The sequence below is a fragment of the Lissotriton helveticus genome, chromosome 9, assembly GCF_964261635.1.
Source record: "Lissotriton helveticus chromosome 9, aLisHel1.1, whole genome shotgun sequence".
NCBI lineage: Eukaryota > Metazoa > Chordata > Amphibia > Caudata > Salamandridae > Lissotriton > Lissotriton helveticus.
In genome coordinates, this window is record NC_136070.1 from 92,218,399 (window position 1) to 92,237,882 (window position 19,484).

At 47.6% G+C, this 19,484-nt stretch overlaps 1 protein-coding gene across 2 annotated transcripts in view; it reads left to right on the forward strand.

Annotated features, from left to right (window-relative positions):
• The window catches only part of ZFYVE26 (zinc finger FYVE-type containing 26), a 657,581-nt gene that overhangs the window by 59,618 nt on the left and 578,479 nt on the right, over positions 1 to 19,484 (forward strand). For both annotated transcript variants that reach the window (XM_078659543.1, XM_078659544.1), the window contains exon 5: positions 18,090 to 18,254. In XM_078659543.1, the coding sequence (XP_078515669.1) occupies positions 18,090 to 18,254 (165 nt within the window). The remainder of the gene's footprint in view (positions 1 to 18,089; positions 18,255 to 19,484) is intronic.

Below are 19,484 nucleotides of genomic sequence, written 5' to 3' on the forward strand. Positions count from 1 at the left end.
CACCACGGACAGGTGGGTCAAGCAACTTATCCAGTTCGGCTATTGTTTAGAGCTGACAGACACTCCACCCAACATGCCCCCAAAGCACCGTCCTATGTCACAAGAGCATTTGCACTTATTGCAGCATGTGGTTCTGGCCATGCTGCAAAAGGGCGCAATAGAGCTCGTGCCGGTGGAGGAAGAAGGCACAGGGGTGTATTCCCTGTACTTCTTAATCCCGAAAAAGGACGGCACACTCCGACCGATTCTAGACCTACGGCCCCTGAACCGGTACATCCTCTCAGAACATTTCCACATGCTAACACTGCAACAGGTTCTTCCATTGCTGAACAGGGGAGACTTTCTCGCGACCTTAGACCTCAAGGATGCCTACTTTCACATCCCACTCCACCCCTCCCACAGGAAATACCTCAGGTTCAGCATTCAAAACAAGCATTACCAATTCAAAGTCCTTCCTTTCGGGGTGACCACAGCCCCCAGAGTATTTACCAAATGTCTGGCGACAGTGGCGGCGCACCTCAGGAGACAGAACGTCTATGTCTACCCTTACCTGGACGACTGGCTTGTTCAAGCAAAGTCGGCCCAGCAGTGCGCGGCCGACATGTCCCACACCATTCACCTTCTTCACAGTCTGGGGTTTTCGCTCAACTATCCAAAGTCGCACCTTCAGCCAGCACATGTGCGGCAGTATCTAGGCGCGACGATAGACACGTTGGCGGCTACAGCTCAGCCAAACCCAGCGAGGATAAGCAACATGCAGTCGCTGATCCTACAGTTCAGACCACAACACTCACTGCCTGCGAGAGTGTTCATGCAGTTGATAGGCATGATGGCCTCCTGCATCTTCATTGTCCCACACGCGAGGCTCCATATGCGTCCGCTCCAAGAGTGCTTGGCACGTCCGTGGAATCAGGCTCACGGGCAGTTGAAAGACCTAGTGTTGGTGACCGGTCGGGCATACAGCTCTCTGCATTGGTGGATTCCACACAACCTTTGCAAGGGCCGACCGTTTCAAGAGCCTGTGCCACAGATTATCCTGACGACGGACGCATCTCTCCAGGGGTGGGGAGCTCATGTGCTCCACTACACGGTGCAGGGACTATGGACGACGCAGCAACAAAAGATGCACATCACCTACCTAGAGCTGATGGCGATCTTCATGGCATTGAAGGCATTCCAAGTACATCTGTGCAACAAAGTCGTGTTGATCCGGACGGACAACATGACGGCCATGTACTACATTCAAAAGCAGGGAGGTACACACTCTCCACAGTTGTCTCATCTGGCTCAGAGCATGTGGAAGTGGGCCATTCAGCGGAACATCTTCCTCATGGCGGAACACCTCCCGGGCAAGGACAATCAGATGGCGGATCTGCTCAGCAGGTACAGCCACCAAATGCACGAGTGGGAGCTACATCAATCAGTGCTCTGCCCGTACTTCCAGCAGTAGGGTCATCCACAGATAGACCTGTTTGCCACAAAAGAAAACGCAAAATGCCAACACTTTGCCGCCAGGTTCCCTCACCCACAGTCGCAGGGCAATGCGATATGGATGAACTGGTCAGGCAAATTTGCGTACGCTTTTCCCCCAGCGCCTCTAATCCCGCTGGTGGCAAGAAAGCTCAAGCAACACTCGATGACGCTCATCCTGGTTGCTCCAACATGGGCACGCCAACCATGGTACATCACGTTTCTGGAACTTTCCGTGGTGCCGCATCAAAGGCTGTGCCTCACACCCAGGCTTTTGACGCAGAACCATGGCGACATTCAGCATCCAGACCCGCAACAGCTCAACCTGGCGATCTGGCTCCTGAAGTCTTAGAGTTCGGCTACCTTAATCTGCCTCCTGAATGCATGGACATCATCCGGGAGGCTAGAAAGCCCACTACCCGAGCTTGCTATGCAGCTAACTGGAAGCGGTTTGTCATTTACTGTACTAACCACAATATCAACCCGCTAGATGCATCCATTCCAGATATCATCTGCTATTTGTTACATCTCTACAAATGCAATCTAGCATATGCTTCCATTCGGATACACTTATCCGCCATAGCGGCTTATCTCCAAAACAGGCAGCATCTCTCTGTTTTCAGAGTGCCAGCCGTTAAGGCCTTCCTGGAAGGCCTGAAGCGCGTCATCCCTCCCAGGACCCCGCCAGCTCCTGTGTGGAACCTCAACGTGGTCCTCACCAGGTTGATGGGCCCACCTTTTCAGCCTCTCCATTCCTGTGAGATTCAATTCTTAACATGGAAAGTGGCTTTTCTCATTGCCATCACTTCTCTACGGCGAGTCAGTGAGCTGCAGGCGCTCACTGTCCAAGAGCTATTTATTCAGATTCATTCCAACAGGGTTGTGCTGCGCACTAACCCTAAGTTTCTTCCAAAGGTGGTGTCGCAGTTTCATATCAATCAAACCATAGAACTGCCCGCATTCTTTCCAAACCCCGAAACTGTCGCCGAAAGAATGCTCCACACTCTTGATGTCAAAAGAGCGCTAATGTACTATATTGACAGAACAAAAGATTTCAGAAAAACACAACAGCTCTTTGTTGCCTTCTCAGCCCAGCACAAAGGCAACCCCATTTCCAAAGCAGGAATTGCCAGATGGATCGTTAAGTGCATTCAAATTTGCTATCACAAGGCTAAGCGCACTTTAACGGTCCCCCCCAGGGCCCACTCCACTCGCAAGTTGGGGGCCTCCATGGCATTCCTAGGCAATATTCCTTTGGAAGACATATGTAGAGCAGCCACATGGTCTACACCACATACGTTCACTAAGCATTACTGTGTAGACGTACATTCCAAGCAGCAGGCAGCTGTAGGGCAGGCTGTTCTTCGAACACTTTTTCAGGCTTCTGCAACTGGAACAGGCAGCCGCCGTTAGTGGAGGGACTGCTATGTATTCTATGCTATAGATATGAATTCAGCAGCCCACATGCCTCGAACTGAATATGCTACTTACCAGTATGCATCTGTTCTTGGCATGTAGGGCTGCTGACATTCATATCGCCCGCCCTCCTCCCCGGCGCCCGTAGCGGTTGCAGACTTCTTCTTCTTACACATACTCTTACACATGGTCATCGTTTACACTATTGCACTCCATCTTTGCCACAATGGCTAAAAACAATCTAAGGATGGAGTCGATGCCCATGCGCACTGTAGTCCAGGAGAGGAGCCACCTATCTCGTGATACTTCGAAGACTCTTCCAGGACAACAAGGTGCAATCATCCAGACCCAACACTAGGCGGCGATCTATGCTATAGATATGAATGTCAGCAGCCCTACATGCCAAGAACAGATGCATACTGGTAAGTAGCATATTCATTACCAATTCATCAAGGGCAGCAGCATAGTTGGACAACTCGATGGTCCTTCTTATGCGCGCCCAAAAGAGCTAGGGACGAAGGCATGCAATGTCCTGAATGGAGCGTCTTCCTGTATCGTAAAATAGGGGCTTCAGCGGGGTAGAAATAGGAAGGGAGATAAGATCTCTTAGAAACATATTTTCTGATTTAGCAAGCTCGTTAATATTCTTGAAACCCCATAGTTTGGCCCCGTATAGGGCCGAAGGTAATGCTTTGCCGTCATAGACCGCAAGCACCGGGGCAACTGGCCTACTCACAGACCGGTGTTGTTCTCTGACAATAGTCCCGGACACCCGCTTGTGGCTTAATAGCATTTTGGCTGATGGGAACTCCATTTCATGTTTTTAGAGACCTGAATTCCCAGATAGTCAAAAGACTCGACTGTGTCTAAAGGGGTATCGTTCAGGGCGATGCCATTTCTAAAACGTTTTGAAGGGTTGATGGTCATTAATTTGGTTTTGTTTGTATTGATTGTCAACCCCCGAGAAGTGCAAAAAAGGCTAAATCTGTTTAAAAGTTTTTGGAGGCCACCCGGTGACTTGGAGATCAAGAGGGTATCGTCGGCGAACAGAAGGGTTGGTGTCTTCTCCCCTGCCAGAGTGGGGGCGTCTGCTGGTTCCTCTTTGAGGTGGTCTACCACCCCGTTGATGAATAGCGAAAACATGGTGGGGGCCAGCACGCATCCCTGGCGCACCCCCCTGTTCACCACGATCCTCTCTGTCAGTTGCCCCTGTGATACCCACCTGATTTTAGCACAGTTGTCCTTATGCAAACGTTTTATAAAGTCAAGGATCTGGGGGGAGATGCCCAGTTGTTGTAGGACCTGCCAGAGCTTATCCCGGGGCACCAGGTCAAATGCAGTCTTCAGATCTATAAAGGCCAGATACAGGCTGCCTTTCCCTATGGTCACTATTTTGCAATAGATCATGAAGAATCTGAACACCTGATCCATTGTGCCCACCTTTTGCCTAAACCCCGCTTGATAGTGAGATAGGATTTTTCCATCCTCCATCCATGTTCTGATCCTCATAAGGAGCACCCTGCCAACCACCTTCTGAATTACATCGATTAAACTAATCAGTCTGTAGGTGGCAGGGTCCTCCTTATTTCCCTTCTTAAATATTGTGACGACCTCTGCGCCTTTCCAAGAATCCGGAACATGAGATCCCCTTGCTATTAAATTCATCACAAGTAAAATAAAATGAGCCCAAGGCTTAGGATCGTGCAAAAGCAGGTCACCGGGGAGACCGTTGGGACCGGCTGCCTTTCCAGCAGCGATGCTATTTATTGCTAGCTCCACCTCTTGGAGCTCAACACTGTCCAATGTCTGGTGGGCACCAGTGATGGTTGGGAAGGTCTCAGCGTTTTGGGACGCAAGTCATTCTTCTCCCGAATAGAGATTGGAGAAGTGTTCATGCCATTGCTGACTTGTAATATGGTTAGGGATTGGGTCAGATCCTTTTCTATTCCCTCTATTAATTAAATCCCAAAATAGTGTTGTGTCCCTCTGATTCGAGGCATATTTAAGTTCCTGCCAGTGAGCCTTATCCCAATTATGTTTAGCTTCCACCAGTGCCTTGGACTAATCTTTCCTTGCTGTTTTAATTGTTGGTAGATCTTTCTTTCTAACAGCAAGAGATAGTGCCACCCTCTTTTCCCTACAGCTCAGAGAATACCATGGATTGGTAGGCCTTACTCGATCTCGCTTTGGGGCCAGTTTCCCTCTACGATAAAAAATGAACTCAACTTATCAATTGATTCTTGATAAAATTGATGAAAATTCCCCATTTCGCTGCAAAGCACCACAAGTTCCTTGTTCTTGGACTCAAGGACTTCCCTGATGCTTTGAAGTTTATATTCTTGTTGGGAGACTTTATGCCATTTAAGGCGTCTATTGCAGTTAGAGGGGGTTACCTCTCTGGTTGACATCAAGGGAGGATTGCGTGCCTTTGTCCCAAGGGATCGCCAGATATTGTTAACTTGTAGACAGAGAGGATTATGGTCACTGTCTATAGAGGGCGTAACTACCATGTCCTCGAGGTCCCCCCATAGCCGAACATCAACAAGAATATAATCTATTCTGGACGGGGAGCTTATCCTATTAAAAGTATTAGCTCCGCTTAAATCAGAGCGTGTCCTCCCATTTGCAGCTCTTGGATTAAATTCCAGATTGAGGGCATTGATTTGGATAGCCTTCTGGGACCACTTCTTGATGGGGTCTAGACTAAGGGGCGGGATAGCCCATTTTGCGTCCTCTTTGGCGGCTCCCAATAGATCGTCCACACTCAGAGGTTCGAATGTACAATTAAAGTCCCCAGCTACTACAATGTTGGAGTGTGGCGGAATGCGAGATAACATACTTTCCAGAGCTGTTATGGTCGAGGATGTCTAGGCACCTACAGAACCTCTTGCATAGATGTTAAATAGTTCTAAGGCTGTACCATTGGGTGTACCTCTAACAGTCAAGTGCAGAATGTCCAGTGTCAGACAGGTGTGTGTGGCAATCGTCCAGTTAAGGGAAATTCTAATCCAAATTTGTAATCCCCCAGAAGGGTGACCCTTGCCTGAACTAGTTGCTGGAATAAAATAACAAGTATAGCCAGATTTATATAAGGGAGTTAGGCACCATGTCTCCTGGAATAAACATACCTCAAACTTTTCAACAAATGTATTCCATTCAGGGTGCAATACTTTTTTCTCTAGCCCGCTATAATCCAAGAGAGGAGATTGAGCATATTTGAGTTGGTCGTGGCCTCCACTGTTATACTGTCTAGAGGACCAAGCGGTGCCCATACATCTTCTGCAACTAATTCCTGTCCTTTTAAGATTCCTGTAGATAGGGAGTTGGCAGGGGCATTAGATACTCTGCGTCTGGCTCCAACTGAAGCAGTAGTACTATTTTCAAAGCACCCTGGATTTAGTCAATCTACCCTATTCAGACCAGACCCCCTCCCGGTCTCCCTGATATTCCGTGGTCTGCCACCATAAATGGTGCCCAAAGTGGAGAGTGTCTGATCTTAATGGCAGAATGCTCTGGAGAGGAGGTGCGGAACTCCAAGGCCAGCAAATTCTCAGCGAGAGCAGCATCAGTTAGCAACAGCTCAATGCAGTCTAGCTCAGAATTTCGTGATGAAATCCTCCTCGCTCTGAGAATATCCTCACGGATTATGGACCTGCACCCCCTCACATGTCGCAACCAATGTATTGCCTTGTTGCGAAGGGACTCACTACTTTCGTACCCCTGCCTACAAGAGGGTTTTGGGACTTCCACCATATAAACTGTTGCCTGGGTGTTCATGATCGTACCCGGAAGTAGTTGCCCCTGGAGCCTCAGGGTATTGGAAAGGTTGTGTCGAGCTCCGAGAGCTTTCATTGAATTGGCATAAGATTTTTTAGAACTAAGGACAGGGGCCAGGGGAGGCGTGGGATTTCCTAGATCTCACAGCCCATAGGGAGCACCACCACCCCCCTCAGAAGGAGCACCAGTCGGTCTGTTAAAATGTGGAAAAAATGTAGGGGGAGGAGGCTGGGACAATAAGATGGCAGCAGGGAGAGGAAGCTTGGCCCTACAGATTAAAGCTTCCACCATTTTCCTCAAAGTCCACCTCTTTTTGGAGTAATTCCACTTTCTGCATCAACCCCTCATTGGAATCTCTACATCCACATCTATTTATTGAGTCGCCAGCGTCAGTAGGGTTACATTCATTCCTTATTGGAGGTACAATTCCCTCTACCAAATGCTCCAGCACTGCGAATCTATTGGAACAAGGGATTGGGGGAGAATGCTCGTCAGCCCTACTGGCGCTTGTGACCCCTGGATCGTTTAGATTTGGAAATGGTGAAGAAGATGTAGGTGGAGGAAATTTCTCAGTGCCCTCTACCGGTAGACTATGGAGAATTGGATTAGTGGATTGGTGAGCCTGTTTTTTTAACATAGATGGAATTATTCGTAGGGGATTATTAACTAATACCTCCTTCTGGTGATCTGTGTCAGTGTCAGATGCTACATTATTGCCTCCTAAGATCTCTTCACATTCGCTTACTATTGTCTCTATTCTGTCGAGGACACAGTTGTTGGCTGCATGGCTTGCTTTTTTTACCTTTTTTCCTTTCTTGTTCCCGACTGCCCCCCCACCCTCCATTGATTTCCTTTTACCCATTGGGTACGTGTGGATATCAGAATGGGGCTTTATCAACGACGTGCTAACAGAACACAACTTTAGCTGCCAGAGTTCGCCAATGATGGTAATAGAGATGATAAAGGCCCCCAGGTATGTGACGAATAAGTCCCATGAAATGATGGTAAAACAGTAACTTGTGTCCCGTAGCAAAAATGACAGGGGGGGGGCTGCCCTGCCTCTTCTTGGGGAGGGTCTAGGACGGGCCCGCCCTTGGACCGGGCTTCACCTGGCACGCGCCTGCACGCGTCTCGCGTAGCGGGAGGCACGTGATGTTTAAGTAGCGCTGGCGGTGTTGAGGGAGGGGCTCGCCCACACGCTGGTTGCCCCACTGTCTCCTGGGGCAAGAAGTCCACAGAAGGATGCCCCCGCTGAATCCACGAAGCGTCTCCCGCGAAGCGGGAGGCGCGAGCTGTTTTTCAGGCGCTGCCGGTGTTGAGGGGGGGGGGGGGGGCTCGGCCACATGCTGGTTGCCCCGCTGTCTCCTGGGGCAAGAAGTCCACAGAAGGATGCCCCCGCTGAATCCACGAAGTTTCTCCCGCGAAGCATCTCCCGCGAAGTGGGAGGCGCGAGCTGTTTTTCAGGCGCTGCTGGTGTTGAGGGAGGGGCTCGGCCACACGCTGGTTGCCCCGCTGTCTCCTGGGGCAAGAAGTCCACAGAAGAATGCCCCCGCTGAATCCACGAAGCGTCTCCCGCAAAGCGGGAGGCGCAAGCTGTTTTTGAGGCGCTGCCGGTGTTGAGGGAGGGGCTCGGCCACACGCTGGTTGCCCCGCTGTCTCCTGGGGCAAGAAGTCCACAGAAGAATGCCCCTGCTGAATCCACGAAGCGTCTCCCGCAAAGCGGGAGGCGCAAGCTGTTTTTCAGGCGCTGCCGGTGTTGAGGGAGGGGCTCGGCCACACGCTGGTTGCTCCGCTGTCTCCTTGGGCAAGAAATCCACAGAAGGATGCCCCGCTGAATCCACGAAGTGTCTCCTCAACACCTACACCATACTTCTTATTCTTCAGAAGCAGCCCCTTCCGTTCTCGTCTTCCTCCTCCCGTTGATGATCAGCATCAGATTGAAATATATTGTTTATTAGTGGTCTCTGCTTCAGTAATATCAGTTTCCTTTTTGTACTGCAGAAAGTGGAAATGTCATGGATCCTCACTTACATAAAGCCCGTAGTTTGGCTAGTAGTTGCAGTTATCCAGTATTGGGGTATCTTTCATAGATTCACATGCCTGAATCATTCCCCATCGCCGAGGCGGGAGTCCCACAGTAAATAACAAAGCAGTGCCAAAGGTAAATGATAGTAGTAGGCCCTAAGAAAAAAGGCCTGAGGCCTAAATCCTAGTAGCCTATCTACATCATTATGCTGAAAAAACCAAAGTCTTTGTCCCAACCAATCAGCTATCAGCACCCTCTAGAACACTCTTTGCAGAGACAGTTCTCCTCAGATTTTCAACTGCACGTTGTGTGGAAGGGAGTCTCCCTGAGTGCTACTCAGTTTATCTTTCAAGATGTCTGACAAGAAGGCCTTGTTCAAACCTTGCAGAACATGCAACAAAAAGAGAGTCCATGTTGATGATCAACATAAGGACTGTATCTATTGCCTCTACCCTAAGCATGAGGCTAAAAATCATAAGATCTGCCGAACATTCCCTTCAAAAACTCTAAGGGATAGGGAGGCTAGAGTCCTGTTGTGGCTCAAATCTTCTTCAACTGAAAATGATAGAGCTTCGACCTCAAGCAAGAGAGCAAGATCTCAGGACAGTTCGTCAAGTGAGGGGAGAAAACATCTCAAATCCTCCCACTCCACTTCTGGTCCTTCTCAAAGTTCTCCTTCTACTTCTTCTGGGCCTATTCAGTCTTCAGAAGCTTCAGCTCTCAAGGACTTTAAAGGGCAATTTATCAAAATCGTGAGTAAAAGCTGTTCTGTCTCTTCAGCTTTACATGTGTCGACTATCTCTGTCACATCTTCAGCTCCTTCGTCTACGGCGACAATTTCTACTACTTCTCCTATCCTGTCGATGGGAATTTCCATAGTGTCTAAGAAAAGTCGTCGATGATCCGTCGCCGAAAGCCTCATTGACGAAGCCGTCAAAACACTCGTCGACGAAGGTACCGTTGACGAAACTTCTGTCGTCGACGAAGACATCTACTGTGCCGTTTACGAGTGCCCGGTCGACAAAGAAATCAAGCCCGTCGACGATAGTCCCGCCGACGTCGAGTCCGTCGACAATGCTTCCATCGGCATCTATCTCGTCGACGACGATCCCGTCGACGACGACTAAAATGAAGAGTCCATCGACGGTAACTCTATCTCCATCTTCATGCCACCTTCACAGACAATACCATCTGCAGGAGTGGAACCTGCTTCTACTAAGTCTTTACTGGCGGTACAAACTTTTTCAACTCCTATTTCCTCGAAAACTTTCCAGCTTAAATCTTTCCAGAGACAAGAGTATTCGTACATCTCACCGCTTACTCCATCTCACCTCCTCCACACATATGCCCAAGAGGATGATGATGACGATGAAGTAGCTTTTGGAATAGCTCATTATCCTTCCGAACTGAACATTAAATGTCAAGATGACGAGGAAGATGAAGACTACACGGAACAGTACTACCAGGAGGACATTGTTGCTCCTCACCACACAGGATACCAGAGGCATTCTCGGATTTCAGAGTCCAGCCATCTGCCTCCTAACCTTATTCAGGACTTGCAGGCCATGTTAGCTGATTATAGACAGAGTTTTCCACCTCAGCCTGTGGTAGTTCCAGATCCTATACCTCAGCTGGAGGTTCCGGCACCACTGACTCCAATTACAGAACCTCCTCAACCGCATCAGCCTGCTCAGCCTACTCGAACTCCGGACACTTCTTCTGATGAAGAAGTAGAAGGAGGTGAGCTACCAGAGAATCCTCACTTGGATCCGTGGGATTCATATATTATTCCCATGCAGTCTCCACCAACTCCACAACCATCGGACTCACCTCCAGAAGATATAGGTGGATTCCATAACCTCATGCAGCGCGCTGCTACTAGGTTTCAGCTTCCAGTGACGGTGGAACAAACTGATTGTTTCCTACACGATTTCCAAGAAGAGGCTAGAAAAGTTACCAGAGCAATTCCACTAATAGATTACATATGGAATAAGGGCATCAAGATTATGAAAAATAAATTCTGCATCTGTGCCTGCAGTGCTTCCACAGATTGATAAAAAAAATCATGCTCCGATCAACAGTCCATCCTGCCTCATTGGTCACCCCAGGCCGGATTCAGTCATTTCACAGGCCGCCCAACAAAGATCTAAAAATCCGGCTACACCCATTACTACACCACTAGGCAAAGAGGGACGTCGTCTTGACCTCATTGGTAAAAAGTTCTCAACCATGACTGCCGCCTCCATCATGGCAGCGAATTCCTTAGCAGTCACATTATGATCGCCAAATGTGATCGAACATGGCTGGTCTGATTGACCTTATTCCAGAGGACAGGAGGCTCGAAAGATCTGGTTGGAGGGAGAGCGAGCAGCAGCAGAAACGATCGACTGCGCTCTGCATATTGTCAACACAAATTTCAGGCAACTGGCTGGGGCTGCAGTTCTCAGGCGCCAGGGTTGGTTAAAGGCTACCACCTTCCGACCAGAAGTCCAAACAAAAATATTAGATATGGTCTACGATGGCAAATATTTGTTTGGCAAACATATTTACGAAGCCCTCCAAGCAATCAAGACCGACACTGATACCGCAAGATCCTTGGGTTCCCTACAATACAAGCGGGGAACATTCAGAGGTCCTAGAGGGCCTAGCTTCTCCTCTAGAGGTGGTTACCATCAACAGGGCAGACAATATCAGCCTCAATATCGACAAACTTACCAATCATCGTACCGCCAATCCAATACGGCTGGTTTCTCTCGCCAAGGATGCCGAAAACGCTCCAACAATCAAGGGCGAGACTCTCATAGAAAACAGTGAGTTCACCCTGAGCGCCAATCGCATTTCCTCCCCTCCATGTGGGCGCGAACATTTCTTTTTTCCTAAACCAGTGGCAAAGAATTACCTCTGACCGCTGGGTGCTAGACCTCGTGAGAAATGGGCACACCCTAGAATTTGTCACCAAGCCACCAACTACTCCGCCCAAGGGACCCCCTCGTCTTCACTTATTGTTCAAGGAAGCTTATTCATTGTTCCTCCAGAACGCTATAGAAAAGGTCCCAATTCATCAGAAACGGACAGGTTTCTACTCCCGTTTTTTCCTCTTCAAAAAGAAATCAGAGGAATGGCGACCAATCCTGGACCTTCACAACCTCAACAGGTTCCTCAAAAAATAGGGTTTTCGCATGGTCACCCTGTCAGAGATTCTAAGATGCCTGAACAAGGGAGATTTTATGGCTTCCTTAGACATGGAAGACACGTGCTTCCACATCCCGATCCATCCAAGACATCAAAAGTATCTCCGATCCACTGTGGCTGGTGCCCATTATCAGTTCAAAGTGCTCCCGTTTGGACTCAAATTGGCTCCAAGGATCTTCACAAAGTGCCTGGCCCCGGTAGCGGCAACGTTGCGTTCTTGGGGAATCCAGGTCTTCCCGTTCTTGGACGATTGGTTAATCAAAGGTCCTTCAAAGCACAATGTAAAGAATGCCATTTCAATATGTCACGATCTCTTTGCATCTCTGGGACTAACTGTGAACAAAAGCAAATCCCAGTTACATCCGAAGCAGATCCTGCCTTTCCTGGGAGCATGTCTAGACACAATACAATACAATGCAAGGCATTCTTATCTCAAGAAAGACAAATTTGCCTGCAAAAATTGGCAAAACAGGTTTAAAAAAGAAAGCCACTTTCTGTTCACCTGTTTGCTTCACTCCTGGGAATGTGTTCTTCGGCCATAAATCTCATCACCTTGGCGTGCCTGAAAATGAGACCTTTACAGGAGGAACTACATCGTCAATGGAAACAAGCGACAAGTTGCTTCGACGACGTCATCCAAGTCACTCCACGCATGGTGGATGCTCTTCAATGGTGGTCACAGTTACCCAATCTGACACAAGGGCTCACGTTCATACAGGATCCTCCAGACTTCGTTCTGACAACGGATGCGTTCATGGAGGGATGGGGAGGTCATCTCCAAGATTTACAAGTACAAGGCAAATGGTCTCAGAAGTACAGACAACGACACATCAACAGTCTGGAATTGCGGGCAATCTTCCTATCCTTTCAAGCGTTTCTTCCAAGGATTGCAGGATCTTCGGTCCTAGTTCGAACCGACAATACCACCTGCATGTTGTACGTGAACAAACAAGGAGGGACAAGATCGGCAACGTTATCAAAGGAGGCTCAGGAGTTATGGGAATGGCTTACACTTCACAAAATAACTCAAGGCAAAACAGGTCAGAGGCCTCAACAATAAACTAGCGGACAAACTTAGCAGGTCCCTATCAGACTGCCACGAGTGGGAATTAGACCATGTTCCAGTGAACAGAGTGTTTCAGGCTTGGGGCAAACCGACTCTGGATTTATTTGCAACAAAGCAAAACAAGAAATGCCGGTATTACGCCAGCAGATACCCTAACAGGGGTCACGAGGGAATGCCCTGTCCATGTGATGGTCAGGGATTTGTGCTTATGCTTTTCCCCCGATCTCGTTGATGCCAAGGGTGTTGCGCAAGATGAAATCGGAGGGCTGCCGTCTCATCCTGATTGCTCCCCGGTGGCCATGCCAGTACTGGTTCCAAGAACTCATGTTGCTATCCCAGGACCGGCCAATCCGTCTTCTTCCAACTCCAACAATGCTGTCGCGGAACGAGGGACAGATACTTCACCCAGACCCTCAATCTCTAAAATTACACGCATGGCTCCTGACTTCTTAGAATTTCAAGAGCTTCATATTCCTCAGGATTGCCGTAACATCTTAGAAAAATCAGGAGTGCAAAAAAAACACAGAGAAGACTTATCGTCTTAAATGGAAGAGGTTTTGCTTTTGGTGTGACTCTAACAGTATACACCCGATCGAAGCTCCTGCAGAGAAAAGTCTTCCTTATCTTCTGCACCTTTGCTCGTTCTGGTCTCTCTTTTTCATCAATAAAAGTCCATCTAGCGGCTCTATCCAGGTTCAGGGAAGTTGCTAACATTCCCTCACTATGTTCGTCCTCTTTAATCAAACCGTTCATGAGAAGTATTTTCCAAGCTTATCCTCCGGTTAGGCCTCCTCCACCAGAATGGAAACTCAATACGGTTCTCTCACAATTGATGAAACATCCATTCGAACCCATTCACAAAGCTGACCTAAAGTATCTCACATGGAAGGTCGCCCTACTTCTAGCCTTAACGTCTGCCTGAAGAGTAAGTGAAATTCAGGCATTTACTATTAAACAACCTTTCCTGCATTTCTCTAAGGATTATGTCACTCTTCGAACTAATCCAACATTCATACCTAAAGTACCATCACAGTTCCATTTAAATGAACCAATGAAGTTGAGAGCTTTCTTTCCAAATCCTACTACACCGGCGGAAAGAACACTACATTCTTTGGACATCAAACGATGTTTAAAATTCTACCTACAAAGGACAAAAACATTCAGAAATCTGATCAATTATTTGTGGCTTACGGTCAAACCACACTGGGTGCAGCAGTCACAAAAGCCACAATTTCCAGATGGATAGCTTCCGCAATCCATTTCTGCCATATCATATCCAACAGACTACTACTGAGAAAGGTCAAGGCTCACTCCACAAAAGCTGTGGCAGCGTCTACAGCGTTGTTTGCAGGAGTGACGCTGGAAAATATCTGGTGTGCTGCTACATGGAAGAATGTTCACCCGTTCACAGGACATTACTGCCTGCAATCAACGAGTCAAGAGGATGCGGCAGTTGGTCAGGCTGTCTTACGACACCTGTTTCTTTAAGAACAGCTTCAGGTAACCGGTGTTCTTTAATTTTATATTTACAAAGAGATATCCATGTTTTAATGCTCTATAAATGTTCTTTTAAATTTCTGATCATGTTTTACTTATGGAAAGTTGAGTTGCCTTACACTTGTTTATTATTAATAATGATGTAACTGGGAGTTTATCAGTAAAAAGTCTCCCACCATCCGCAACCGACTCTTGCCTGGCATACTGCTTGCTACTCTGATTCAGTCATGTGAATCTATGAAAGATACAAGTTACTTACCTGTAACTTCGATTATCCAGTATTGGTATCTTTCATAGATTCACATGCACCCACCCTCCACCCCGGAGAGTCAGTTCTCTATTTTGGGATGCTCATTTCCCACTTGTGCTAACGAAAATCTGAGGAGAACTGGCTTTGCAGAGAGTGTTGTACAGAATGGGTCGCACTCCGACTCCACCCACCAGCAGGTGTGCCCCAGGAGCATCATGGTAGATGCAGTCTTAGATAGCGTGTGCGCTATATCGATGAAAAGTGTGTCATAGCAAGGTTGCAGCACCAACTCTGGACACCGGTGTTTCGGAATAGTTGTTCCTCGTCAGCAGAGTGTAGGTTATTCGGGGTTAGCTGTGCAGGCTGCCAAGTGTTCACAGGTTGATACCTCTCACGGCGCGGGTGCGGGATCCGAGCTCGTCAGCTCAAGCTCGAGGGAGCCTATTAAATGTACAGAATGGGTCGCACTCCGACTCCACCCACCAGCAGGTGTGCCCCAGGAGCATCATGGTAGATGCAGTCTTAGATAGCGTGTGCGCTATATCGATGAAAAGTGTGTCATAGCAAGGTTGCAGCACCAACTCTGGACACCGGTGTTTCGGAATAGTTGTTCCTCGTCAGCAGAGTGTAGGTTATTCGGGGTTAGCTGTGCAGGCTGCCAAGTGTTCACAGGTTGATACCTCTCACGGCGCGGGTGCGGGATCCGAGCTCGTCAGCTCAAGCTCGAGGGAGCCTATTAAATGTACAGAATGGGTCGCACTCCGACTCCACCCACCAGCAGGTGTGCCCCAGGAGCATCATGGTAGATGCAGTCTTAGATAGCGTGTGCGCTATATCGATGAAAAGTGTGTCATAGCAAGGTTGCAGCACCAACTCTGGACACCGGTGTTTCGGAATAGTTGTTCCTCGTCAGCAGAGTTTAGGTTATTCGGGGTTAGCTGTGCAGGCTGCCAAGTGTTCACAGGTTGATACCTCTCACGGCGCGGGTGCGGGATCCGAGCTCGTCAGCTCAAGCTCGAGGGAGCCTATTAAATGTACAGAATAGGTCGCACTCCGACTCCACCCACCAGCAGGTGTGCCCCAGGAGCATCATGGTAGATGCAGTCTTAGATAGCGTGTGCGCTATATCGATGAAAAGTGTGTCATAGCAAGGTTGCAGCACCAACTCTGGACACCGGTGTTTCGGAATAGTTGTTCCTCGTCAGCAGAGTGTAGGTTATTCTGGGTTAGCTCTGCAGAGAGTGTTGATAGCTGATTGGTTGGGACAAAGACTTTGGTCTTTTTAGCATAATGATGTAGATAGGCTACTAGGATTTAGGCCTCAGGCCTTTTTTTCTTAGGGCCTACTACTATCATTTACCTTTGGCGCTGCTTTTTTATTTACCGTGGGACTCCCGCCTCGGAGACGGGGAATGATTCAGGCATGTGAATCTATGAAAGATACCAATACTGGATAACTGATCCAGTTACAAGTTACAGGTAAGTAACTTGTTTTCTTTTATTCCATTTATTCCCGAAGGGAACTGTAATTGATGTTCTAAGCCTGCCTGCACTACAGCTGTAATTTCTGCATACACAAACGTTGGGTATGGTGGGATTCTCTGGTCTTTTAACCACATTCTCTTACACCAGTAGCCTAACCTGCCACCCATTTCCTAGGTTGAAATAAATATTCCTTGACAAATATCATTAATGTACTAGGGACAGAATGCGATTCAAGCTATAGAAAGGACTGCAGAAGAGCATGATTTTTCGCATATGTGAAATGGAGTACCTCAAAGGATGCAGAATTTCACTATCCAAGTGTTCACTACTAATTGATGAAACATTACTACTATTAAATCTTCATCGTGCCACTCCACTGACTTATACCCGAAATCACACTTCCACTCATTTTAGGGGGTACATTTCTTCTTCTGAATTAGTCTATAAGCTTAGCTCCAGGGTTTGATGTTAAGCTCCAGCTGCTGCAGTACATGGTGGCTCGAATGCTGACATGAGTTTTTTTACGTGAAGTTTAAATCTTGCTTCTTCTGTGGTTATTCCTCGTTAACTTCAGATTCAAGTTCACGTATTTATGGTCTTTTAACTTAGTTATGAGTCCCGTGTATTTGCAGTCTTTCTGTTGTGCATGTAATTGATCTTAATCCCACTTACATAAGAAACATTGTTGCACACTTCTACCTACGTTTTGCAGCACCTGTTTTTTCTGCTATTATTAATTTGCCCCATATTTAGGTTTCTCCCACAGACGGCTAGCTGTCTGTTGTCATAAGACCCACTGTCTACAATTCCACTGCTTAGAGTGGCCTTTCGGTCAGCCTATTACTCACGATTGGTTGGCTCTCGTGTCTAACTCGTGTTCTTCTTTAATGGGTTTTCTTCCTCTTCTTGTGTTTTCCTTCAGAGGGAGCATAGCTTCCTCGCAGTGTTTCTGACTAGGTCAACAATTGTATTCTTCCACTGCATATATTCTGAGAACAGCTTTATTCTTTCTCCTTCAGAAGTTCATGGGTGTACATTTGCATGCTCGCTCTCTCCCCCATGTGCTGCTACTTCCATAACTACCCGCAGTGCTTTCAGTGTTGCTTGCCCCAGGCCCTTGGTTGCATCACACTCCTAGCTCGTCTCTTGCCTCTCCTGAGCCTTCCCACCCTCCTAGTTTTTTCCTCCTTCTATTTTCTAGTCCCCCCCCCCCTCCCCCCCGTTCTTCCATTAGTCCCTCAACGTCCTTTTCCAAGCGTTGCACTGTCTGGCACCTTCCATGGAGTGGCTTGCCCCATTCCTCCATCCCTTTCTCTATTGCTCCTTTGCCACTCCCTGTCCCTCGTTTAGTTGTTTTTCCCATTTTTTGAGGATCTCGCATCTGCAATTAGCTGCCAGACTGATCTGTTCGGTGTAATTTATGTTCCCTGCTGTGCACTTTTTATTTATAATTTACAGCTCCTAGATAGGCTTCTGCCATCTTGGAACATAAATGTTAAGTAAAAAAAGCAGCCACAGTTTCATTGCATGTTTCTGCATGTGCGAGGTAACAGATGCGCACACAGAAATCATTGCGCCAAAACCGGCCATTTTGCCTTTTTCTTTTATTCAGTCGTACAGCATCAGCAACCGCTCTTTTTTATTTACATCTGAACAGAAGCTGAGTTCCACTAATGTTCAATCCCTTTACTTGTGCTGCTTTCTGAGATATACCACTTGAAAATGTCTTGCTGCATTTATCACACTAAATAAATGTAAACAAGATTGGACAGAGGGCCTCAGAAAGATATTCAAAACTTGTTAGTTTTTCTTTGTGTGCCTAAGGGCCAGACTTAAATTAATGAGTTTGTTGCTCTGATTTGCCGACATCAGTCTTGAAGCTGTTCATTATGTTTTCTCTTGTTTTGCAGGTTACAGCTTTGGGGGTATTAAAAAGAGAAGATTTTTGTGGTTTGAGTCAACTTCTGAGCAGTGAATTTAAGCCACTCAGCCGTCTTCTGGTGCTTCTTGGATGGACCCACTGCCAGAGTTTAGATTCCGCCAAATCCTTATTGCACACTCTTCACAAAGACAAGGTCAGTATCCCTAGATGTCTGTGGATAGCTGGGTCAGGAAAATAATTTGACATCGTGATAATTAAATAAAGGTGGACAGCAATTTTTGGAATAATAGTAGGATGCAGTAACAATGTTATTACAGTCCACTGGTGTCCAGTTACCTTCGATGAAGGGTCCTACAACAAAATAACACAGTTAGTTCTGCAGTGTTTGTGAAGTAAAGTCGAATTGCTGCATTTACATGCACAATTACATTGTTTGGTAAGCCAAATTGTGTGTATGTCTTTATTTTTTTACCAGACCTCTAAATTAAGCTGCTTAGATATAGTGATTCTAAGCAGCATTTCTTGTATATTACTACTTCAGCTGGAGCAGATGTGTTCAAATTGACAATACTGGGAAGGTGCATCCTGTTTATGTTGATAGTACTGGTGCAGACATTTCTTACTCTTTATATTTTGTCATACAAACTGAAACAAATACTTGTAGTGAGGACACGTTAGTCTCCCGGCCCAGTTCCCGGCTCGCGGCTGCAGCGGGGCTTACTTCCTGCGTCTCACTCGGTGAGGACGCGATCGCGTTGTTTGGTTTTTTTCAGCCCCCGGAGAGTGAGGATATGATTCCTCTGCTTGGACTTCCCGGCTTGCGGCTGCAGCGGGGCTTCTCCCGCGTTTCACTCGGCTGAGCGAGAACGTTGTTTGCTGTCTTGTTTGTTCTCTGATGCTGGCAGCCATTTACCATCGGAGAAGGCTTCAGGAAAGTACTTGCTCAAGAACAGTAAAGAGCACCATATCCTGGTAGGAAGTCTTTGCTCGTATTTTTGCCTATGACTTTTACGTTTCATTTGGAGTGGTTTCAACTCTGATTTCCTGTCCTAGGGGAATTCCTAGGGGGTCAGGCTGTTCTGAGTCCTGTTGGATTATCTTCCTGGACTAGGAGAATTAATAACTTTGATGAGAAAAACTTTGTCTCTATGGGAGCACCTTTCTTTTCCGGAATTCTATTGGGGGCATTTGTTTCTTCACCTGTTGGCTGCATCCTCAGACGCTGGTCGTCCTGCTTGCCCTCCTGTCCTTCCGCTGCCGCGCCTACAACTCCCGCGGCCGCCGAGAGGAGGACTACGATCCCCAGGGTTCCTAGCGGCAGAAGCCGCCTACGTCATTTACTGCGCCCGGAGGCGCTTTAAATCGCGCTCAATCCCCGCGTCGTGGGAACGCGCGCGGGACGTGCCGGGAGAAGCCCGGGACA